The sequence below is a fragment of the Poromitra crassiceps genome (genome assembly GCF_964638095.1).
Source record: "Poromitra crassiceps genome assembly, contig: HAP1_SCAFFOLD_953, whole genome shotgun sequence".
Lineage (NCBI taxonomy): Eukaryota > Metazoa > Chordata > Actinopteri > Beryciformes > Melamphaidae > Poromitra > Poromitra crassiceps.
In genome coordinates, this window is record NW_028151457.1 from 26,176 (window position 1) to 51,970 (window position 25,795).

Genomic DNA, 25,795 nt, shown 5'->3' on the forward strand with positions numbered 1-25,795 from the left:
TCATAGCACAGTTCAAGCATGACTGATTGGCCCTGCTCAGGAGATCCATCTGTCTCACTCCTCGGGGCGGCTGTAGCTCAGGAGGTAGAGCGGGTCGTCCATTAATCACTTTGGATAAAAGAGGTCGGTGGTTCGATCCCCGCCTCCTCCAGTCTGCATGTCGAAGTGTCCTTGGGCAAGATACTGAACCCCAAATTGCTCCCGATGGTGTGCCAGCACCCTGCGTGGTAACCTGCCGCCGTTGGTGTATGAATGGGTGAATGTTAGCCTAGGTAAACCCAGCCACCACGTGACCTGCTCTCTCAGTTCCCAGTCACTATCATAGTGACTGAGAACAGGTCTGAGAGCAGGTCACGTGGGGGATGGGTTTACCCAGGCTAGGTGAATGTACCTACTGACTGTAAAGCGCTTTGGATAAAAGCACTATATAAATGCAGGTCATTTACCATTTACTCCTTTCCTCTGTGTTTGTCCTCGCAAGTGGAAAACGACACACGCTGCCTTGCATTCACTTGCAGCCCGTTGTTGCTGCTGCTGATGGGTGGTCCTGAGGAAACAGACCTAACACGCACAGAGTCAGGACATACTTCCATCACGCCTGGAGGTTCAACAGAGGGTTAGGCGGCCGCCTACATCTATTTGTGTCCTGTCCAGTGCAGTGTCCTCCAGGCTTGTTCCTGTGTAGTAAGGACTGTGTAGCCTACCATTTAGGTGGCTACCATGGTCTTGTGTCTGGACACGCGCGAGCTTAATTTCATGCCCTGTTATCAAGTAGTATTATACTTGTTGAAGCTGATTTATGGATGTAGCATCAAGATATTTCCCCAATCACTGTCTTGTTTTGTACTGTATTGTACTCTATAGGGAGGCATGATTTATTGGCAATCATATCGATATGAGCAAAATAAGCGCAATGTTAATATCGGTTATCGGTATCGACCAAAATGTTCATGATAGATAGATAGATAGATAGATAGGTAGATAGATAGATAGATAGATAGATGGATAGATGGATAGATAGATGGATAGATAAATAGATGGATAGATGGATGGATGGATAGATGGATAGATAGATGGATAGATGGATAGATGGATAGATAGATAGGTAGATAGATAGATAGATAGATAGATAGATAGATAGATAGATAGATGGATAGATGGATAGATAGATAGATAGATAGGTAGATAGATAGATAGATAGATAGATAGATAGATAGATAGATGGATAGATGGATAGATAGATGGATGGATAGATGGATAGATAGATGGATAGATGGATAGATGGATAGATGGATAGATAGATAGATAGATGGATAGATGGATAGATGGATATTGGATAGATAGATAGATAGAGTTATAGAGCTTATAGAGTTTTACGGCTGCAACCAACTAAGCCAACCAGCGACCTAATATTGTGAGTGACCATAAAACATTTCACTTGGAGCAAAAACAAACAATACATTCTAAAGGTAGGCGATGTGATCGTATGTGTGAAATGACTTTACGTGGAGTTTTGATGGTGCTCAGTTGGTCAGTGGAAGAAAGGAGGAGGAGAGGGTGAGAAGGCAAAGGCAAAGGCTGCCACATTGATCATTGCATTCAGACACAAAACGGGGGCAAATTGGAAATTGCACTCGGCAGCAAAACGTTATGGGCGTGTTTGCACTGGCATATCATTAGTGCATTATCTTTTGTTATGGGCGTGTTTGTACTGGCATATCATTAGTGCAATATCTTTTGTTATGGGCGTGTTTGCACTGGCATATCATTAGTGCATTATCTTTTGTTATGGGTGTGTTTGCACTGGCATATCATTAGTGCAATATCTTTTGTTATGGGCGTGTTTGCACTGGCATATCATTAGTGCAATATCTTTTGTTATGGGCGTGTTTGTACTGGCATATCATTAGTGCATTATCTTTTGTTATGGGTGTGTTTGCACTGGCATATCATTAGTGCAATATCTTTTGTTATGGGTGTGTTTGCACTGGCATATCATTAGTGCATTATCTTTTGTTATGGGTGTGTTTGCACTGGCATATCATTAGTGCAATATCTTTTGTTATGGGCGTGTTTGCACTGGCATATCATTAGTGCAATATCTTTTGTTATGGGCGTGTTTGTACTGGCATATCATTAGTGCAATATCTTTTGTTATGGGTGTGTTTGCACTGGCATATCATTAGTGCATTATCTTTTGTTATGGGCGTGTTTGCACTGGCATATCATTAGTGCAATATCTTTTGTTATGGGTGTGTTTGCACTGGCATATCATTAGTGCATTATCTTTTGTTATGGGCGTGTTTGCACTGGCATATCATTAGTGCAATATCTTTTGTTATGGGTGTGTTTGCACTGGCATATCATTAGTGCATTATCTTTTGTTATGGGTGTGTTTGCACTGGCATATCATTAGTGCAATATCTTTTGTTATGGGTGTGTTTGCACTGGCATATCATTAGTGCATTATCTTTTGTTATGGGCGTGTTTGCACTGGCATATCATTAGTGCAATATCTTTTGTTATGGGTGTGTTTGCACTGGCATATCATTAGTGCATTATCTTTTGTTATGGGTGTGTTTGCACTGGCATATCATTAGTGCATTATCTTTTGTTATGGGTGTGTTTGCACTGGCATATCATTAGTGCAATATCTTTTGTTATGGGCGTGTTTGCACTGGCATATCATTAGTGCAATATCTTTTGTTATGGGCGTGTTTGTACTGGCATATCATTAGTGCAATATCTTTTGTTATGGGTGTGTTTGCACTGGCATATCATTAGTGCATTATCTTTTGTTATGGGTGTGTTTGCACTGGCATATCATTAGTGCATTATCTTTTGTTATGGGTGTGTTTGCACTGGCATATCATTAGTGCATTATCTTTTGTTATGGGTGTGTTTGCACTGGCATATCATTAGTGCATTATCTTTTGTTATGGGTGTGTTTGCACTGGCATATCATTAGTGCATTATCTTTTGTTATGGGTGTGTTTGCACTGGCATATCATTAGTGCAATATCTTTTGTTATGGGTGTGTTTGCACTGGCATATCATTAGTGCATTATCTTTTGTTATGGGCGTGTTTGTACTGGCATATCATTAGTGCAATATCTTTTGTTATGGGCGTGTTTGCACTGGCATATCATTAGTGCATTATCTTTTGTTATGGGTGTGTTTGTACTGGCATATCATTAGTGCATTATCTTTTGTTATGGGCGTGTTTGTACTGGCATATCATTAGTGCAATATCTTTTGTTATGGGCGTGTTTGCACTGGCATATCATTAGTGCAATATCTTTTGTTATGGGCGTGTTTGCACTGGCATATCATTAGTGCAATATCTTTTGTTATGGGCGTGTTTGCACTGGCATATCATTAGTGCAATATCTTTTGTTATGGGCGTGTTTGCACTGGCATATCATTAGTGCAATATCTTTTGTTATGGGCGTGTTTGTACTGGCATATCATTAGTGCAATATCTTTTGTTATGGGCGTGTTTGCACTGGCATATCATTAGTGCAATATCTTTTGTCAATCACTCCTTGAGACGGAGCAAATAGCGGTTGCAACTTGTAAATGATGGAGCACAATTCATGGTGCTATTAGTGGCTGCAATCCATTCTTTGTGAACTCGTCCCTCTGTCTGTCTGTCTGTCTGTTTGTCTGTCCATCCGTCCCTCTGTCTGTCTGTCTGTCTGTCTGTCTGTCTGTCTGTCCATGCGTCCCTCTGTCTGTCTTGTCTGTCTTGTCTATCTGTCTGTCTGTCGCTCTGTCTGTCTGTCCGTCCGCCCCTCTGTCTGTCTGTCTGTCTGTCTGTCTGTCTGTCTGTCTCTCTGTCTCTCTCTCTGTCTGTCTGTCTGTCTGTCTGTCTGTCTGTCTGTCTAATCAGAGTGGAGGTGAACCGCCATGTAATTGGATTAATTGGGCTGAGTGCTTTCTGAATCGGAGTGGCAGATGTACGCAATTTGCTCTTCTTAGCACAATTGATGTCAGAACAAAATGCTAGCTTGCTGTCTGACATTAATGTGCCCTGCCTGAAAATGCCCTTTTGGCACAATGCCAATGTGGTTTGTGCAGGGTTATTTTCTCTCTGTTTTAATTCTCTAAATTCGTCATCATCATCACCACCATCATCACCATCATCATCATCATCATTCTCACTCTCATGCCAAATATTCAGAGAGACCATATAGTTTTCTACAGATTAAAGATTTCCATCCCCGCCCGCCATACAACATATACTTTTTTTAAACGTTGTTACTTACAGATTTAAAAAAGAGCACAGACAGTTTGCATATGCCCTCTTATTTTCATGGCAATAATATGCATGGTACCGGCACTCAAAAACAAAATCTGTCTTCATATCATAATAAACTTTAGTTATTATTTTTTTATTGTGCAAAAAAGTACAAAATGCACAAGAGAACCAGCATTTGGGGGCACGGTGGCGCATTGGTAGTGCTGTCGCCTCACAGCTAGAAGGTCCTGGGTTCGATGCTCACCTGGGACGCTGTGAGTGCTGAAGGAGTGCGTGCCCGTCCGCATGTCCTCGAGTGCCCACCGCCCTGGTGGGGTTGTCAAAAGGGCCTTTTTTTCCACATAGGAACCCCTCACCAAAACATGCAATGGGGTGCAGAAAGAGAGAATCAGCATTTTTTTTAATATAGTTTTGGGGGCATTTTTGCCTACTACAGGAAGAGAGACAGGAACGATTGGGGAGAGAGAGGGGGGATGACATGTGACACAGGTCCCAAGCCAGACTCGAACCTGCGGCATCGCAGTTACATGGTATGCACCTTACACCACGCAGGCACCAGGACACCCCAGGGTCCTGTATTCAAAGCACTGCAGCTGTAATTTGTCAGCTTCCAGAGTTTGCACGAAAATATACCTTAAAATATTAAATATACCTTCCGTAGAAAACAAAATGCAAATAAATATCGAACGCCTATGGCTTTTTTGTGTGTGGTAAAAGTTGCCATAGCAACTTGCAGCAGTTAAAACGGACTTCTTTGAAGACATCGATCTATGGAAGCCCATTTAGCACAATACACAAATCTAATTCCAGGCTTTGTTAATAAACGGCAATTTCTAAACTCCTCCTCCTGACGTCCAGCATGTTCCCCTTCACTGGCTTTGAGGGTCTAGGCTGATTTTTATTCATCACATCTCAATTATTCAGTAATCACTGAGCTGAGGATTCTCAAAAGCTTCAATAGCCTCCCCCCCCCAGCATGCCACAGCTCATCATCAGACATGATGAAGTAGTCGTGCCAACCAAGACTAAGCAGGTGACATCTTTGAAGTAAGTCCTGTGTTATAAAAACAAAAAGTAAGCTGCCTATTGCAAAGAAGTAGAATGTGTCGTGTCATTGTACTGAGGAAGATTTTCCATCAGATTCAACAGAGGAGCTTTATCTTTTCAAAGCATAAAGACTGTTCTGAAAACAAATATATACAAATAAATACAGTATGTCATGGGTGCCACTGCCAGTTAACCTGACGCTGCCAGATGGACGGTATAGCTCCACATACGTTTCACTAAACCAGTCGATCTGGGAATGCAGTAACCAGACCCGCTGACGGAGGCGGGCACTTTTTCCAAGCTACTTGGCAGGTGATTGGATGACCCATCTGTCTATCACCGCTGGTGGGTGTTAACTTCAACCAATCAGATCGCCGAAGGTGCCTGTGCCTGATCTCCGTGGTATTCATTGATTGAGTCCTCACCGTCGTAAAGTCACCTTCGAAGCATGAAGTTAGATTATAACGAACTAGTTGTGTGGCTTAGCCTTCCCAAATGTTGAGGGTCGTTTTTTAGAATTGAATACATAGAATTGGGAACGTTACATTCAATTTCATTCAGACTGCCTGTCACTTCCGCGGCGGCAGCCATGTTGACGAGTGAAAAGAACTCCAAAGACCATGTACCCACTACTTGCCCAGGCGAGCCTGAGCCCGCCTAAGGCTGCCGCTGATTCGTCGGGCCGGCATGGTTCGGCCAATCATCTTAACTGCCTGTGCATGACAAGATGGATTACGTCGAGAGAATCTCTTTTGATCTCGCGAGGTTATCCATCTTGCAAGCAAGGTTAACTGCCAGCAGCCTACCGGTATATTCACCTTATGTAGAAGAGACAGTCTGGCTTGAGAGACTGACAGGAAGTGTGAACACAATCGGAAAGTTCTGAATGTGTTTACACTTCCTGTGACTCCTAAACCTAGTCTGACTCATAATGTGAGTCAAACTAGGTTTGACCGGGTGAGTCAGACTAGTTTGAGCAGGTAAAACAGCCGGCGTTTTGAACAGGAAGTCGTGAGACAAATGGGTCAAGTGGGCGGGGCTACATGAGGTGAATAGGTTAGAAAAGATGGCTTGTGGCCGGAAGGTCATCGGTGATGTCAGACTTGCTCATCTGTGATGTCAGACTTGCTCCTGTGATGTACAAGTATAAATAAGCAATGTTCTGATGCTCTCTATGCTTACTCTCGCTTCAGTCTACATCGCTCTATGTACTCTCTTCTGCCTGTGATATACTCCAATAAAGCTCGAAAGACATCTCCGTGGTTCTGATCGATCGATCACCTGTGGCGAGTTCCGACCCAAATAATCCAGCATAAAATAAGCGGAAGCTACAACTTCCCTACCGCATGCATGCTCCGTTGATTTTCCTTGGATAAAGGTTAGAAAAAATAAAAGGGCTACCTCATCCATAACCCTAACTCTTCAAAAACATGCACGTGCCGTGCAGACACACACACACGGACACACACACACACACACACACACACACACACACACACACACACACACGTGGACACTCCAATCTCCAACACCTAAGTCCTTGACAAAATGAAAGAATGTCAGAAGGCACTCTATCGGTTTCCTCCGCCTGTGAGGATTACCGTCAATATCACAAGACGAGAGCAATCAGCCGTGCCTGTCGGCCTGACCAGCTTTCTCCCACTGAAGCATCGCCCGGCGCAATCCTGAGGCTCCTGAGACCGCCATTGTCCATCAGGTCAATCACATTGTATATGCACATAATCAGTGTTTAACCATGTCCACTTGTCTTCTTCCAGCCTTGCCCTCTCCAATCGTTTGATTTCTTCTTCCATCAATCAGTGCACCTGAAAGTACGCGAGACACCGTTTTAAGTGTTCTCATTTCCTCTGATGACAGTGAGTAATTGCAGGCCTACCGAGTGGTTACACGAGTAGCTTGACCACGAAGAGTAGCAATTTAAACAAACAACGCTCGGCTGTTCTTTTAGAGGGAAGTTATTTCATTTGACAAGGGTTGCTACTCCTGATTTACTCATTTAATAGTCTCCTTGTAAATTCTATTTCAAGACAAACCGAATCATTCCTAAAGGCGCGGTGAGAACGCGGTTCATTATCGCACTTATTTTTCCTCTAAGCAAACGTGGCAGCAGGCACCACACGGGCTAGTGTGTAGTTTTATTTTCTCGTATTTTTCTCAATGAACGTCACGGCACTGCAAATCCCGCTCCTTTGACTCACGGAATGAAATCGAGTTAATTTACTCAACTAGTCTCAAAGAGAATCTAATGATGGTAGTTTCTCCACTAGAGCCGCGACACTGACATTTCATTATAGCGCCTCTTATTTACGAGCGAGATGAAAGTGCTTGAACAAAGACGATGATTCAGAGCTCAAATGTCACATGCGCAGTATGTTGCTGGATTAAACCAAGGCATGACATATATCAATGCAAGTCAAGTTAAATCCAAAAATGTATTTAATCTGTTTTCATGACAACGATGTGTAAGGGCACAGTGCATACAGCATCCCCAAACCTGTCATATCTGTGATGAACACATCATACTTTTGTCATTCTTTATTTTAGGAATGACTTAAATGATATTCAGCACATTTATCAAATCAGATGCTGTGATTTGAGGGGTGGGGACCCCTTTTTTTTCACCATTACACAGTGGTACTGGAAATTACAGGTAAAACTGTCTTGCTTGAAAAATAACCCTTCATACCCATCCTTCACCAACTAATAACACCCCCTCCCTTGAATCCCCCTTAAATAATATATACTGTACATACATACTAGAGCCCAACCGATATATCGTATCCACCGATATTCTCAGCCGATATATCGGTATCGGCCGATATGTTGGCCGATATTGCAGATTTTTTTTTTTTTTTTTTTAAGTTATAGACAGCATGTTGTGTATATTTGATCTTTTTTCATAACTCAAGTTATATTTTCCATATGTTCTATTTGTGTTTTTCTATTTCTAGTTATTTAGAATTATTCAATTCCCAGTGAATTTGACCATTTCATTTCATTGATGTAATTTTGGACAATAAAGTTGATTGATAAGCTGTAAAATATCCTCCCTACATTACATATTTCAACTCACATCAAGTCATATCTTTGTCAAGTGTTTGATATTTGAGGGATCATTGCAAAAAAAAAAAAAAAAAATATATATATATATAATGGGTATATATAATATAAGAATTTCGGCCATTATATCGATATCAGAATTTCTTTACTCCCTAATATCGGTATCGGCCTCAAAAATCCAGTATCGGTCGGACTCTAATACATACATACTACATACATACATAGACTGACACAAATATAACCCTGTCACAAGCACACATATAGTTATGTAGTCATGGTATGCATACATAACAGCATACTTTTCAGCATAATCCCCCAGGACATGCTCACGCTGCCCCCTGCTGCCCAATATCCACATTCACTTCTAACACTTCTAACTGTCTTATCATCATTGTTTTCTGTATAGTATCTGTATTGTTGCTTTCTGTCTTTGACCTTTGTACCTATTCTGCACACGCACACGCACACCCACACACACACACACACACACATGAAAAAAATACCAAAGTATTTCTGTTGGTAACAAGCATAATCACTGGAGCCATTATATTATTGTGATATTAAAGAAGCTGATGATGTACCCCTCAAGTTTGTAATACACACTTTCCATGAAATAATTCATCCTGATATTCTTTTTACAAACTATTTTTTAATCTAGCGAGAAGCCTGAACAAGACTGCGATGAAACATAACCCGTATATATCCTACACTGTCAAATATCACAGTCACATCAGAGCTGCTGGGCCAGTTCACTGGAGAAGATTCATTTCTGCTCTGTGCTTTAGCTGCCCTCTTGTGAACAATCCCGAGAAATCTCAACATGATGTCCAAATCACTGACTCAAACCAGCACTGACTGTACAAAATCAACTCATGCCATTTATTCTTTATCATTTTAACACAAGCCATGTTCAGCTCATTTTTTTTGCTTTTTTTATACTTTAAATATCTCAGCTTTCATGCCTTTTCCTAGACCCACCTTCTGTACAAAACCAGTGCATTAAAATTTTCAAACTGACACAATAGTTACAATTATATTTATGTACTTGAAGTGATTGACCTTGGGTTAGACCCCTCAAATCCATTGGCTATCTATTTTTGGGGTGTGTGTGTGTGTGTGTGTGTGTGTGTGTGTGTGTGTGCATGCGCAAATCCATAGGCAAGCCGAATTCAAACCCATAACATCACAGGTGCATGATATTCACTTCGGCCTATTGAGCCATGAAGTGCTCAAATCAAAGCTGTATTTAACAATGAGGGACTGCCTACTTCTTAAGCAGTGGTGCAGTTGCTTTTTGTGTATTGTAATAGCATCTTAAAACACAAAACCAATGAGATGTCATGTATGAGTTCATGATGGACAATTTTCTTTATGCCCGTCTATTTGTCTTCATGTTCTGCCTGTTTTATTGTTTGCTTGTGTCAGATGAGCAGATATTGACATCACCAGCAGAGGGCATAACAGGACTTAACTTGAGGGCCACTCATTCTTTCAAAGCCAATTAAATATCACAAACAGAAACCCCATAAACTCCCTAGGAACTTTACATGACGACCATTTATTCAACTGCATGTGCTCAGCAAACATTTCGACGTTGAAAAGAAGTTGAAACGATGCCTAAACCTAGACGTCAGGACTCAAGGGGTTGAAAAATAGAGCCGAAATGAAAATTAAACCGACGTCAGGTCACACAACGTTGACGTTGTCTCAACTAGATGTCCAGATTAAGAATTTATGCTACATTTAAAGCCCCTGGAAACCTAGAATAAATGTGGTTGAGCTTGTCACACCACAGAAAAATATGTTATTAACCATTAACCAATAACCACCCAGCCAAATTTGAACGATTAAAAATGTCACCAAGTATATAAAATTACGTTTCAAAATCATGAAAAACTAAGCAGTATTCTGTGCTCTGAAACTGTGGAGGCGTGTCTGCTGAAGGGCTCCCAGTGCCGCCCCTCCCCACAGTACTGCACAACTTGATACATCGTGCTGCATTTTTTTGAATTTGCAGGCTAGAGGCACTTCAGCCTGATTGGTTCACGGAGCTTATTGTGTAATAAATCTTGAGCATAACCACGCCCACTTCAAACCCAACATCAGGAACAGTACAAAAACCTAAATGGCAATATTTAGGATTTGAATTGAAACTAATGTCTAATACTTTTCGACGCTTACTATTATGCACATAAGACCCTAAATTACATAGTTGGATGGTTATTGTGGATTTGGGTTTCCAGGGGCTTTGTTTATTGTTTATTTCTAAGGACACCCCGACCTGGGAGTGAACCCGGGACTCCCATGTGCCTGCAAGTGAACTATCTCAGTGCTGAAGTAAGGCTAACTCCTGGCACCTTGAAAATATATACGTATGTATTTACAACAGAGAGGCTTTTAAATCCACATTTCTCAGTCTGCTGGGAAATGTAACATTACAGATTTCCCATAACATATACTGTACATAAAAGGCATAAACAAGTTATATATACAGTATATATATATATATATATATATATATATATATATATATATATATATATATTCAAGTAATACTAGTCTTTGTACGTGAAGTGGACGTCACAGTGTGGCTGCATCGTTGCATTCGACAACAAAAACAAAGACATGCATTTGCTTTTTCAGAGCAATAATATGATCAATATTCTTGGTTTGTAAAAGAGGGTCTGACTGGACCATTAATATTATTGGAGATGGAAACGTGTCCGCTCACAACAGTTTTTGGCGTCAGTTAATGTTATTGAGTATAAATCTATACTCAATATTATTATTATCATTATTTTTCTAGTCTGGTTGTTCTGTAGTTTAGGTGCAACCTGCACGCCATTTCGACCCGTTCACGCAGAGGTTGTGCCATAGACCTGCTGCCGTCAACCGCCCAGGTGGGTGAGATGTTTCCAGGGTGTATGAGGTCTCCCACTTGTAGTTTAGTTTCTTTCAATAGTTCATCCTGTTTTTTTTTTCCCTTCATCTCGCCCCCGTTGTTCTTTCGTAATTGTCTTGAGTCCAGAGAAAGGAGTCGTTGTCCAGCACGCTGGCCAGTTTGTGGTTGAAGGGCTGGTGAAATTCCCTGAGCAGGTCTCTGGTGTGGGGCAGCATGGGCCCCAGCCTCCGGTCTACCGCCCGCCGGGTGTTGGCCAGGGGCTGCTTGGTCAGTCGTGCCTCCACCTGCTCCGACAGAGGACCTGCATGGAGTGGGGGGACGCATTGTTTCAGACCTTGGCTTGGAAATAACACAGATGAGGAAAAGGCACACATACTGTAAATACTAGAGGTGTGTGTGGGGGGGGGGGGTCGATACAGCATAGTATCACGATGTATGTGGGCAATGTATCGTATCGAATGCCAAGTATCGTGATATTTTACTATACAAAGTGTCAAGTGCATGCAACATTCATGACAGGCTTTTATGACAGTGTTGGTCAGTCTGGCAGTTTGACAATCAAATTTTACTGCAATAGAAATTATTGAAGTGAGATGAACAGACTGGAAAGTTTTGGAAACTTTATCTCATGACATAAAACAAATGTTGACAAAGTGTTTTCCTTTGGGGACATAATTTGCAGTTGAACAAAGGTCATGAATCACAATATATATCGCGATTCGCAATATCACAATACTCAAAATATTGCAATACTAGCATATCACAATATCACAGTACTATCATATCATGACTTAAGCTTTGTGATAATATTGTAATATTGACGATATATATTATTGTAATAATATCGTGGGTCATCTGGTGATTCCCACCCCTAATAAATACACAGTACAATACAGTGAGAAAGATATCTTCACTTTTTCACCAAGGTACACAAGTCAAAGATTTGACGTTGTAAAGATAAAGTGCTAAATTATTTCACCACAACTGGATGTTATTATAGCTTTACTAATACGTACCAGCGCCCAAGAAATCAAAGACTGTCTTCATCGTCACTTTCAGGTTGGCTGAGTAGTCCTCCAGTCTAAGAACTAGAATCTGCTCCTTATGGAAAACTGTCAACCAGTCCAGGAGGAAGACAAAGTACACACCTAGATGTAGCCTTACCTGTGTGTGTGTGTGTGTGTGTGTGTGTGTGTGTGTGTGTGTGTGTGTGTGTGTGTGTGTGTGTGTGTGTGTGTGTGTGTGTGTGGGAGGGGGGAGGGGGGGGCAGACATAAGTAGAATGGTGAACATAAGAGTCAGAAAGAAGTACAGTTTTTGTTCCATGTGTACAGACACAGTATGTCCTAAAGAGGGCGCCATAGTGCAAGGATCATTTTTCTAAACACGCCGTTAAAGAAGTGAGTTGAACGGATGCAAGAGATTTGTGAGAGATGGTTGAGATTGATTCTGTCGTCGTCAAGGGTCTCGGCCCATGCCGCGTGCCGATTGGTGCTCTCTTGCTGTATAGTTCCAAGGGGTTCGGCCCAAGCTGCATGCTGATTGGTGCTCTCTTGCTGTGTATAGTAAATCTCTCATGATAGCACTGTCACCTACATCTATCTGCTGGTGTGTTTGGGGCTAAACTGACACAGCTCATAACTCATAACTCGCTTATTCCAGAGGGACTTCCATGATTGGATATCTCCTAAAGGCTATGGAGGACTGACTCTGGGCAGCCAGTTACTAGCATTATTTTACCCAGAAGGAGAAACACTTTGGTGTGCGGTATAGCTCATTATATGCACTCACAACCTCTTGGAGGACAGCTGGGAATTGTTGTTTATTAAGTAGGCCATTAGTCAAATCATCCCAACGACCGGTAACAGTTATATTTGGGAAAATGGAATGAAAGGTGACGACATCATTTCAACTCACCGGCATGGCGTGGGAGAGGCTGGTATTGTAGATGCAGGAGCGTAGGGACCTCTCTGAGAGACAGGACTGGAACAACCGTACGGACTCTGTGACCTTCTGGTGGAAGTCCTCCGCTGACTTGTTGGCCATCTTGAAGTACAGGTATTCAGAATACAGCCTGGGAGCATGGAATCGTCAGTTGAGAGATGAAATAAAGTGAGAGAAGATGGGACAGGGAAACTGGATTTGGTTGGATTATAGGATATACTATGTTGGTTAAATCAAATGTCATTTGAAACTTTGCTACACAACTGTAACAAGAATATGTGTCTATGTATCACCTATGCAGGCAGGTGTGTGGGTGGATCTCTGTACCTCTCTACTGGGTCTCTAAGTATGACGATGATTTTGGCATTGGGCTGGACTGTGTGGATGAAGTCCTGGGTCAGGAATGGTGGCTCTGTCTCCTCCCGGTCTGCATGGAGATAGCTCCAGGCTTCGTTGTCCCACATAGTGGACGCACTAGCGTCACCTGTGGAATTAGCAGACATAGCATCATTTTAAGTAGCAACAAGTGATTTTGAAAATACACAGTTCATGGCTCAGTGTAATGTCTGTCACACCTTACATTATGCAGGATAAGGCAGTGTTTCCCATACATAAAGGAATTTGTGGCGGGCCGCCACAATAATATTTGGACCGCCACAATAAGATGTTGACCAAAAATTTTTTTTTTTTTTTTTTTTTTTTTTTTTACAGTGCACCTGAACGCAACATGCAAGATATCCGCTGAATAAGTGTCCAATAAATGTTCATGTCATTCTGGCCAATACTTCTGTTATAGCATTTCAGTCTGGAATATGGAATATCTTTCAATAATCTATGATTTAGCTGCTAAATTGTCAAATACCGCCATCTGCTCGCTACCCAGGCACTTATGTATGTACTTAACCCAACTAACTTAACCTAACTAACTATCCGGTGTGCACAACACTGTCAGCCTAATCTCCGGCTGACACCCCAAAAACCTACAATCCGCTACAGAAAAATGTATATTGTTTGTTTATTAACTGGCCCCTCGCCTTCTATCATTTCACGAAAGTGGCAAAGCAAGTTGAGTATCCCTGACCTATAGGGAGAAATTTAGTTTGTCATTGTAAACCCACAGCACAGTAATGATGACATGTTCTTCATAGATCTAGCCTTTTAATTTTGCTCTTAAGCTTTCTCAAAGTACACCAAATTCATGCATTTTACTTTAAAATGTTTAAAAAAATCTCGCGGGGGGGCATGCCCCCGCACCCCCCTAGGGGGTCTGCGGTCCACCACCACAAATTCTCAAAATCCTGTGGGAAACACTGTAAGGTCACAATTTTTAGCTGAATGTCAGGCAGAAATCTTCAAAGTATGTTGCAAAACTGAGGAAAGTACGGGTTCCTTGTCTGGGGGCACGATGCATCACTAAATAGGGGTGTAAAAATTAATCGTATAATCGATGGATCGCGATGCGGACGTGTGAATCGAATCGGATCGAATCGTTGACAGATGAATCGTTGAATCTTTTATGTTCAAGTTTCTGTTGACATTCAGATTTTAAAGCACTTTCTAAATAAAAAAGGGACTTGATATTTATCTGACTGCTTGTATTAATTGATGAAAAAGTAGCCATGTGCAGTAATAATATAGAAAATTGAGGATTTGATACTTGGAGCTGCGATACTTTGAGCTGTATTGAGATGCATCGTGATGCATCATGGAATCGAATCGAATCGAGTCGTTGACAGATGAATCGTAATCGAATCGTGAGGCCAGTGAAGATTCACAGCCCTATCACTAAATGTTCTGTGATCTCAGGAACAGATTTGCAACTTTTAAAAACTGTATTTACCACATCCAAGTGTTATGTAACAACTGATTGTGGGCGGGGGGGGGGGGGTGGGGCTGTTATGTAATTTTGCACTAGATGCTGAGACTTTTACACTTCAGTGGGCCTAATCTTTGTTGTGACAAAACCAATGAATTAAAGCCTTTGTGACGCCACATTTCAGATCAAAGAAAATCACTTTAAATCTACACTAACCAATTTTCTGTGACAGAGAAACCGCAACACGTTTTTAAACAGACATCGAAAAACTTCTGCGCTACCACGGGGCGGATCTAGAGAAATATTCATGGCATGGCAAGAGGGCGGCATAGAGATTTTAAGGGGTGGCAGAAATATATATTTGCTGATTTAATCGTAAAACAATCGCATATCAATACTTGCTTGGAAAAGCCCCCAAATTAAGACATTATTGTGACTTGAGTAAAGCATTGAATAGAAATATCTAAATTTGGTATTAGGGGTGGGTAGTAACGATTGTATTATTATATATTTTTTAAGGAACAGTACTTCATGTGGCTTTTTTTAATAACCTCTTCCACTCCACACCTCCTGCCCAGGAACTTTTTTTCTTTTGTAGGGGGACAGGAGATCTTTAGCGTGAGATAGCAGGTCAACAGTATATGCCACATAGAAGTGGTACAGATCATGTGAAAAGCTGGGAACCTGAAGGTTAAGTTGAGATGCATCTAAGAAGGCACTGTAATAAACATTGTTTTGATTAGGCGTCTATTCAAATGTTGAAGGTTTAGAGTGATCTGTATGGTAGAATTAACGTCTGCCAAATGACGGAATGTAATGTATCTAACTTCGTTCTCTCTCTCTTTCTTAAAAAAAAAAAAAAAAAAAATACTAACCTAAACTTGTACCACTAACCTAAACTTGTACCACTGTTCCTTCAGAAGTTGTAGTTGTCATAGACTGTACTCCATAGTTGATTGCTCTATTGCTGACAAAAATGTGTTATTGTAAGTCGCTTTGGATAAAAGCGTCTGCCAAATGACGTAATGTAACGTAATGTAATGTAATTAAATAATTAATTACCTATATGCCAGTAAAATATATTTCTTGGATTTATTTATTTACTCTCATTCTGTCTGTTGGGAAAGCATGTGGTTTCAACATTGCTGACGTGCACGTTCAGGTAACATTTGTTTGTCATAAAATGAATGTTACAATGACAGATACACGAGGAACATTTATTGATACATCAGAGAACATCCAGAAGGTTGTCCCGTGCTTATCTCTGGGGAGACTAAGAGAAGTCTCTTCTAAGCTAAGAGGCCACATTCTGAAGTCATGTAAAGATGTGACAGGCTGACCTGTCACCTGACACCCGTAGTACTGTGGACATTGGTAGTACTGTGGACATTGACATTTCTTTAGGCTGAGTGCTGATACATTGTATAGCATGCCATGGTATCAATGAATTCTGATGAAGGTTGTTGAACCGAAACGTTATCAATAAACTCCAAGTCTTAAGTATGCTCCAGAGTGCAGACTTTTTTCTTTTCATCGTACCAATGGATGCCTTAGGTTTTGTTATTGTTATCTTATGTTATTTTCTACTTTTCTAGGGTGGCAGCTGGGGTGGCAAGGCCATTTTTAGTGGTGGCAGCTGCCACACAATGGTCCGCCACTACGCCCCCCCCTGCCCCCGCTACATCCGCCTCAGCGCTACAGAAGCCCTTAAAGGACAAACTGTTCATAAAGGCTAAACTAAATGTACCTGCAGTACGGAGAAATGTTGGCGGTTACCAGTCTTGCTCTTTGCCAGATTGTTCTCCCGCTGAAGCTAACTGACTGTTTTCTCCCGCTGAAGCTGACTGACTGACTGACTGACTGACTGACTGACTGACTGCTTGACCTGAATTTGGCTTGTGATGCCCTAAAAAAAAAAAAAGGAAAGGCTACTTATGACAACACGGTTTAGAAAAGAGGTGAAAACAACCCAGCTGCCCTGCTGCAAAGAGTGGAAGGCTATAGAATAACAGCAATAACGTGAGTGATACGTGTTCCATAAGCCTGTTCCAGTATTTCTCTTTAGTAGTTCATATGGACCATCAGCATTGTTGTGCTGCACTTAGGTCAGAGCTAGCAGAGATCCATTCAGGACATAAGTGGTGATGATGACAATGGAGGAGAAGAAAAACAAATCAGAGTCAGGCTCCAATTCTCTGTCTGGCTGTTCAAAGCTTCTCTGCAGTCAGTGAATACCAAATGAAGATTGTAAAGACAATAGAATAGAGCCTTAGAATAGATGCTTGTTTCATCTGATACACAGAACTTAGCTACAATGGCCAAAACACCTCCACCCACTCACTCACTCACTCACTCACTCACTCATGTGTGTTTCACCTGTTATGAGTTGAAGTTTGCTGTGGTCTCTGGATGCATTTCCAATCAGTCCTTCCTGGATGTTGTGGGCTGCCAAGTCAAATAGATCCAGGTAATCCTCCACTGAGAAATACTCCTTGGAACCGACTTTGAAACGGATATAACCTGCACCACAATGTACAGCAAAATCACACTTGTTACATAGTAGTCTAATTCATGATTTTATTTGACATCATTACTTGACCTTTGAAGCATATTCTAAGGAACCTCACTCCGAGATCATATCAAATTACACATTTTAAAAGCCACTCTTATTGGGGAAGACTGCATTTTTGTACCCGTGTGACGGTTTAACTGATGTTATTCAAAGCTGAATCAATATCTAGCCAGGACTCAGCACAACTCCATTATTTTCAAACGACAAAGACAGACATCAAAAACAACTCGCTGACAACCACTTCACTCTCGCTTTCACTCGAGCCTGTTATCGCCCACATCTACATTACAGTAGACTCAGCATCAGGTTTAAAAGGTAGGGTTACAGATAGGGCTGTGAATCTTCACTGGCCTCACGATTCGATTCGATTACGATTCAGAGGGCTACGATTCGATTTGATGACGATTATCGATGCATCTCGATGCATCTTCAATCAATGCATCACTTTTCCCAATACATGATTTATTTTTTCTCACTCTCTTTTTTCTGACTGTGTGGCTACTTTTAAAATAAAAGTGCATTTGGAATTGCATTGTATTATGATCCAAATAAACAACTGCATGTACTTCCATTATATTTTATTCGATTATAAAAAAAATAAAAAAAAATAAAAAAAAATCAATAATCGATTTTTGACATTTGTGAATCGATGCAGAATCGATGCATCTTATAATCGATTATCTTTGACACCCCTAGTTACACACACATTTATTTTCCCAAAATGGCAAAGGCATGACCCGCCCTACCTGTGATTGGGTTAGGAGGTTTAGGCATGGGGAGTGAGGATTGGTTTAGGTGCACACAATTTATTTTCCCAGGATCGCAAGGCATGGCCTTACTCTGCCTCTGATTGGGTTAGGTTTCGGCATGGGGAGCGATGATTGGTTAGGTTAGGCACACGTGTCACCTTTGAATGTGTCCTTAATGTATTGTTTGTGTGTGATGCAGCATTCCCCTCTAACCCGAGAGACATCTCTCCCACGGGAGGCAAATAAAGTCAACTTTGACCTTTTATACAGTACATTCTTCCTCGCCACTGTGTGCCAGATCAGCCAGTGTCTCTTCTGACTGAGCCCACCACCATTTTCATTTGTTGACACAGGAAAAGACTTCCTCATTTTGGTTCATGATGCTTTATATCACAGTCTGAACTTGACACTTTTGTCTCACCTAAAGTCATTGAGACAATGAGAAACACCCTCCGTCTCCCGATGGCTTCTTACCAAAGCGTTTCCTGGTCCACCAATGTGGCTCCTTCAGTGCGATGAACTTGACTTGTGGATGCAGAAGCAGTCTGTTGAACAAGTCTGTGGTGCCACACTTAGGTTGGCCGATGATGTAGAAGTATGGCAAGCAGCGCAGGCGATACTGTTTGCCATCTCTGTGGTACAAGTGCTCCTGGAACTTAGTCCTCAGATGGTCAGATGCTGTTTTGAAGCTCCTGTGGAGAGTGAACATGTTCCCTCTGTATGGATCAAAATCAGTTTGAGTGGAGAACTCCTCATGCCAGCAAGGGTTCTTGATGCCGGGTAGGAACTGGCGAGGAATCACAGAGAACAACTGTGGAGTGGAACACAATAAAATGAGGTTAACACTTAATTTTTGTGCAACACAAAATAATGTATTTCTTGTGGTCATGTGTTAACATCCTTAGCAAGTAAAAACCTTGCATCCTTCCATATCAACGTTTCATAATGTAAGAAAAGCAGCCTTGACCGTCGCGTACTTCTGAGTGTGTTCAACCGGTTTTGAAAGGGTTTCATAAGACTAGTGGTGGAATCCTTCAAGTGAAGTTATTGTTAACATATATGAAAATCAGCAAAGCTGGATTTACATGGTTTTTCGATCAACATGAGTCAAACAGTGTATCCACACACTTACATGCGAGTCCGTTCCAATGATATCCTTTTCATCCGGCACCTTCCTGGGTGTGTATTCAGCTTTCGAGCTGATGCTCTTCACCTGAAGTTTCATATCCCTAAAACTCTCTTCAGAAGAAAGTTCCGGCGCGACCGTGCTGGTCGGGACGACCGCGGGCCTGAGCTGAACGGGAGGCGGAGTGAAGTGAAGTCCCTTACTGCCCCAGGTCAGGATGTAGGACGCCGTGATGAGGAAGGTCAACGTCAAGCCCAACAGGAAGCTGACCACTTTGACTTTGGCCACGCTCCTCAGGCTGGTCAGCAACGACAGGGGAACCCACTCCAGATATTCCAGCAACCTTGCGTGACTGAAGTCAAAAAAGGCCGTCTCTATTTTGGACATCTTCTGCTCTGGGGGTCTTCAGCAGGGCGTCCTGTGAATCAGAAACAGTTGTTGAAATGCACGGCTCTATTTTAGATTTAGGCATAGTTTCCTTTGAGCTATTTCATAGTAACGTTCCATCATTCTGAGAGGGCTGGTATGTAGGCTACTACTCTAATATTAGAGGATTTGAGGGTGCTTTACTCCACCTGTGAGGCATCAGAGCAAGGGTCACTTAAAAAAAAGTTTGAGGTCAGGTGCAGAGTGTGTGGTCTTCTGGATGCGTTAGGATGAGGACTATATGTGTGTGTGTGTGTGTGCACGTGCGTGTGTTTGCGCGCGCAGACACAACCTCTACTAAGAAGAGGCGTTCAAGGTCAGAATAATAGTTAGCCTGTAATTCAAAACTAAAAACACACGTTCTTCACAGCGAGCTAAAGCCCCGCAGAGAGCTATATTTTGCTAACCTGAAAATATCACATTTCAAGATCAAGGGTTTTACACACGGCACTAAGTATGTATTGATACAGGTGGACAAGCGTTATGGCAAGTGCAGGGATTGACTTTTCCCTCTCCCACCGCACGAATAATTAGAAAGTAGCGACTATTATTTCTAGAGGTGTGCGCTGATGAATTCCAGACGCAGAACAAGCGTAAAAGGCTTTTAAAACACTTGCCTCACGTTTCCTCGGCCAGTAAACCTATTTCTCTGTTTTTTCTGTCAGAGTTTGTAAGATGAACAATCCCCACTGGAGCCTGAGATGAAACCCTACTAGACCCATTCGACAGAATGACACAGCTGAGCACCATCTCATGTCTTTACTGCACATCCACAACACAGGCCTGTTCAAGTGGAGTGACATCAAATCATCAGTAATCGTACAACAAGAATGCAAAGTCTGTGTATGAGTGAGTGAGAGAGAGAGAGAGAGAGAGAGAGAGAGAGGGAATGTGAATGTGAAGTCTCTGTGTGTGTGTGTGTGTGAGTGAGTGAGTGAGTGAGTGAGTGAGAGAGAGAGAGAGAGAATGTGAAGTCTCTGTGTGAGTGAGTGAGTGAGTGAGAGAGAGAGTGAGTGAGTGAGTGAGGGAGAGAGTGAGAGTGAGTGAGGGAGTGAGTGAGTGAGGGAGAGAGTGAGAGTGAGTGAGTGAGTGAGTGAGTGAGAGAGAGAGAGAGAGAATGTGAAGTCTCTGTGTGTGTGAGTGAGTGAGAGAGTGAGTGAGTGAGTGAGTGAGAGAGAGCGAGAGAGAATGTGAAGTCTCTGTGTGTGTGAGTGAGTGAGTGAGTGAGTGAGTGAGTGAGAGAGTGAGTGAGTGAGTGAGGGAGAGAGTGAGAGTGAGTGAGTGGGGGAGGGAGAGAGAGAGAGAGAATGTGAAGTCTCTGTGTGTGTGAGTGAGAGAGAGAGAATGTGAAGTAGCTGTGAGTGAGTGAGTGAGTGAGCACAAATCGTGTTAGGCCACAGCTATGCCATTTTAACGGAGATTGATCTTTTAATAGACCCTTCTCACGGGGGCCATTTTGTGTCGAAAAGGCAGGGTAAACACAGGTGAAAGCAAAACACTAATGAGGGTTTCAAACTTCCATGATTGGAATTTGGAAACCCTCATTAGTGTTTTGCTTGCACCTGTGTTTATTCTGCCTTTTCGACACAAAATGGCCTCCGTGAAAAGGGTCTATTAGGTCATTAGGGCCAATGCAATGGCTGCAACACAGATTAATGGCCGAACTTGTGATGCTGCACAATGGTGGCGCAGCTTCCCTCACCGTTCTGCATGGAGGCTCCATACACAAAGTTACCTGAGACCATGGAGGCTTTAAATGAAAGTGAACTTGGTAGCAGAAGTGCTACCATCTAGGCTGCCGGACTCTTTCCGGCAGTACTTTATACTTCGATAACAGAACAGGCATAGAGCACTGATGATGTCATCATCTTAGTGACATCATCAGTGATGTCATAAATCCCTCTCTGATGCTTAGTAGCATCATCAGTGATGTCATAAAATGCATTGTGACATCATCGTTGATGTCATAAGTCCTACCCTGCTGGTGGTATAAATAGGACCAGTAGACTGTTACGAACTTCAGAATTGAACGATGATAACACGCAGCAGCCTACCAGCCCACAGTGGCCTGGAGACCCTCTCCCCACCTTCAGTTGTGACCAACACCCCGACGGCTTCCCAGCTTTGCATAAAAAGGCTCAAGAGAGAAATCATGTCCATCACTAAGGACCCTGCTCCAGGGATATTTGTCCTTCCTGATCCTCAAGATATGACCAAGATCCACGGCCTGATCACCGGGCCGGCCGACACGCCGTACCAAGGCGGGTTCTTCCTCTTCCTGCTCCACTGCCCTCCCGAGTACCCCCACTACCCGCCGCGGGTCACACTACTCACCCCTGGACACAACATCTTCAACCCCAACTTCATCCGCGACGGCACTGTCTGCCTCAGCATCCTGGGGACGTGCGATCGCCCAGGGATGCTGTGGAGTCCAATCCTGACCATCAAAGCTGTCTTCATCTCCATCCAGTCTCTGATGACGGAGAACCCCTTTTACGGTGAATGTAGCTTGGAACTGGAGCGCCACCCGGGGGACAGCAATAGCAAGCACTACAACGAGTGCATCCGCCACGAGACCATGAGGGTCGCCGTCTGCGACATGCTGAGCCTGGAGGGCAAAGTTCACTGTCCCAAAGCTCTGTGGAGTGAGATGGAGAAGTCCTTCCTAGAGTATTACGATTTCTACGAGAGAGTCTGCAAGGAGAGACTGCATCTACAGGGACAGATCATGCAGGACCCCTTCTTCAAGAACGCCCATTTTGACTACCACGGCCTGCTGGTTCGTCTCGGGGCCACTCACAGGCGAATACAAGAAAAAACCTCGGTGGAGGACGACGACGACGACACCAGCTGATCCAAGATTCTTCAGTATAAACTGCTACATCTGACATGAATACCCTGGAATCCTCCGATGAAAATAAAAATAATAAATATTAAAATTAAATCGTCTCTGTGTTGCTTATCTGTGATTACAGTGTTACACTGACTTCAATGTAGATTGTTTAGTTTTTTTGTAAGTTAGACAATATATACAAATTGTACAGCTACCTTGAAGAAGCATCCGTAACGTGTCCCACATTGTCCCACACAAACGTACTCTTTGTCCCACATTTGCTTTGCTGGGATCCGGTCACCCTAAGTGTAGCATGGATCTGTCTGTGTAACGGCCATTTTGTGTCAAAAAGGCAGGGTAAACACAGCTGAAAGCAAAACACTAATGAGGGTTTCAAACTTGCATGATTGGAATTTGGAAACCCTCATTAGTGTTTGACTTGCACCTGTGTTCTGCCTTTTCAACACAAAATGGCGCCCGTGAAAAGGGCTTCCCTCACCGTTCTGCATGGAGGCTCCATACACAAAGTTACCTGAGATCATGTAGGCTTTAAATGAAAGTGAACTTGGTAGCAGAAGTGCTACCATCTAGGCTGCCGGACTCTTTCCTGCAGTACTTTATACTTCGATAACAGAACAGGCATAGAGCGCTGATGATGTCATCGACCTTCTGACATCATCATCTTAGTGACATCATCAGTGATGTCATAAGTCCCTCTCTGATGCTTAGTAACATCATCAGTGATGTCATATCATCGTTGATGTCATAAGTCCTACCCTGCTGGTGGTATAAATAGGACCAGTAGACCATTACGAACTTCAGAATTGAACGATGATAACACGCACCAGCCTACCAGCCCACAGTGGCCTGGAGACCCTCTCCCCACCTTCAGTTGTGACCAACACCCCGACGGCTTCCCAGCATTGCATAACTAGGCTCAAGAGAGAAATCATGTCCATCACTAAAGACCCTGCTCCAGGGATATTTGTCCTTCCTGATCCTCAAGATATGACCAAGATCCACGGCCTGATTACCGGGCCGGCCGACACGCCGTACCAAGGCGGGTTCTTCCTTTTCCTGCTGAGGGTCGCCGTCTGCGACATGCTGAGCCTGGAGGGCAAAGTTCACTGTCCCAAAGCTCTGTGGAGTGAGATGGAGAAGTCCTTCCTAGAGTATTACGATTTCTACGAGAGAGTCTGCAAGGAGAGACTGCATCTACAGGGACAGATCATGCAGGACCCCTTCTTCAAGAACGCCCATTTTGACTACCACGGCCTGCTGGTTCGTCTCGGGGCCACTCACAGGCGAATACAAGAAAAAACCTCGGTGGAGGACGACGACGACGACACCAGCTGATTCCAAGATTCTTCAGACTGTTGACATTGTGACATACCGGTATAAACTGCTACATCTGACATGAATACCCTGGAATCCTCCGATGAAAATAAAAATAATAAATATTAAAATTAAATCGTCTCTGTGTTGCTTATCTGTGATATCTGATATTACAATGTTATACCGACTTCAATGCTTTGTTTTTTTGTAAGTTAGATAGACAATATATAAAAAATTCACAGCTACCTCGAAGAAGCATCCGTAACGTGTCCCACATTGTCCCACACAAACGTACTCTTTGTCCCACATTTGCTTTGCTGGGATCCGGTCACCCTAAGTGTAGCATGGGCCAAGGAAGAACCTGTTACATTTTGGAGCAGATCTGTCTGTGTAATGCAGCGCTCTGTGTTGGATATGTATCTGTAATGCAGCGCTCTGTGTTGGATATGTATCTGTCTGTGTAACGCAGCACTCTGTGTTGGATATGTATCTGTGTAATGCAGCGCTCTGTGTTGGATATGTATCTGGCTGTGTAACGCAGCGCTCTGTGTTGGATATGTATCTGTGTAATGCAGCGCTCTGTGTTGGATATGTATCTGTGTAACGCAGCGCTCTGTGTTGGATATGTATCTGTGTAACGCAGCGCTCTGTGTTGGATATGTATCTGTGTAATGCAGCGCTCTGTGTTGGATATGTATCTGTGTAACGCAGCGCTCTGTGTTGGATATGTATCTGTGTAACGCAGCGCTCTGTGTTGGATATGTATCTGTGTAATGCAGCGCTCTGTGTTGGATATGTATCTGTGTAATGCAGCGCTCTGTGTTGGATATGTATCTGTGTAATGCAGCGCTCTGTGTTGGATATGTATCTGTCTGTGTAACGCAGCGCTCTGTGTTGGATATGTATCTGTCTGTGTAATGCAGCGCTCTGTGTTGGATATGTATCTGTGTAATGCAGCGCTCTGTGTTGGATATGTATCTGTCTGTGTAATGCAGCGCTCTGTGTTGGATATGTATCTGTGTAACGCAGCGCTCTGTGTTGGATATGTATCTTGTGGAGTCTCGTCAGCCTACCCCCTGACAGGTGAGAGCAGGAGGACAGCCAGCCACCACAGTGACGTCAGAGCAGGGGGATCCCAACAGAAACGCTGTCTGGGACGCGTCATCACTGATAGGTACTTCCCCAATTATGTCCTGAATCAGTGGGACCGCTAGCAGCCGGGCGCTGTTAGGAACAGAGCGCCCGGCTGGAACAGATCCCCAATCAGTGGCCCTAGAAAAACAGACGCCGCTCTGAAGCTCACTGTGTGGCCGGTTTTCCTCCAGGTGGAAGCGCTCCTTGCTGTCGGGCGGTAAGTCAGATTTCCACTCCTCTCCCTAACCATTCTCGTGTCATAAAATGATGTTGCCTGACAGACCCTCTCTCCTCTCGTCCACAGGCACGTTACGGGAGCACTTAAACGAGGAACGGAGCCCTGGCTACGGGGGGGGGAGCAAACCCCCTCACTGGCCCCAGGCTAACCCAGCCTACTTTAGTTATATATATTTCATGGACATACCCCGATAAGGGAAGAGTTTTCATTTTGGTGAATAAAACAACGCTTCGGCGTTTAAAACTGTTTTATGTGTCTTGGATTGAATCAGAGTTGCCACAAGTGGTGGAGAATGCAGGCACTCTGATTCAACGCCAACCGCACGCACCATG

General features: G+C 43.0%; 1 protein-coding gene and 1 pseudogene across 2 annotated transcripts; one reads left to right on the forward strand and one right to left on the reverse strand.

Moving 5' to 3' along the window:
- Window positions 1-11,374: 11,374 nt before the first annotated feature.
- On the reverse strand, window positions 11,375-19,884 carry LOC310771653 (carbohydrate sulfotransferase 15-like; the record flags this gene model as incomplete). Its single annotated transcript, XM_083664214.1, has 7 exons — window positions 11,375-11,592; window positions 12,308-12,455; window positions 13,208-13,364; window positions 13,562-13,718; window positions 17,427-17,570; window positions 18,846-19,182; window positions 19,504-19,884. The coding sequence occupies 7 exons, from the start codon at window positions 19,882-19,884 to the stop codon at window positions 11,375-11,377; spliced, it is 1,542 nt and encodes a 513-aa protein (XP_083520340.1).
- A 2,071-nt stretch (window positions 19,885-21,955) lies between these two features.
- On the forward strand, window positions 21,956-22,777 carry LOC310771654 (ubiquitin-conjugating enzyme E2 Z pseudogene; annotated as a pseudogene). Its single transcript has one exon. The product of its transcript is annotated as a ubiquitin-conjugating enzyme E2 Z pseudogene (transcript).
- The last annotated feature ends 3,018 nt before the right edge of the window (window positions 22,778-25,795 follow it).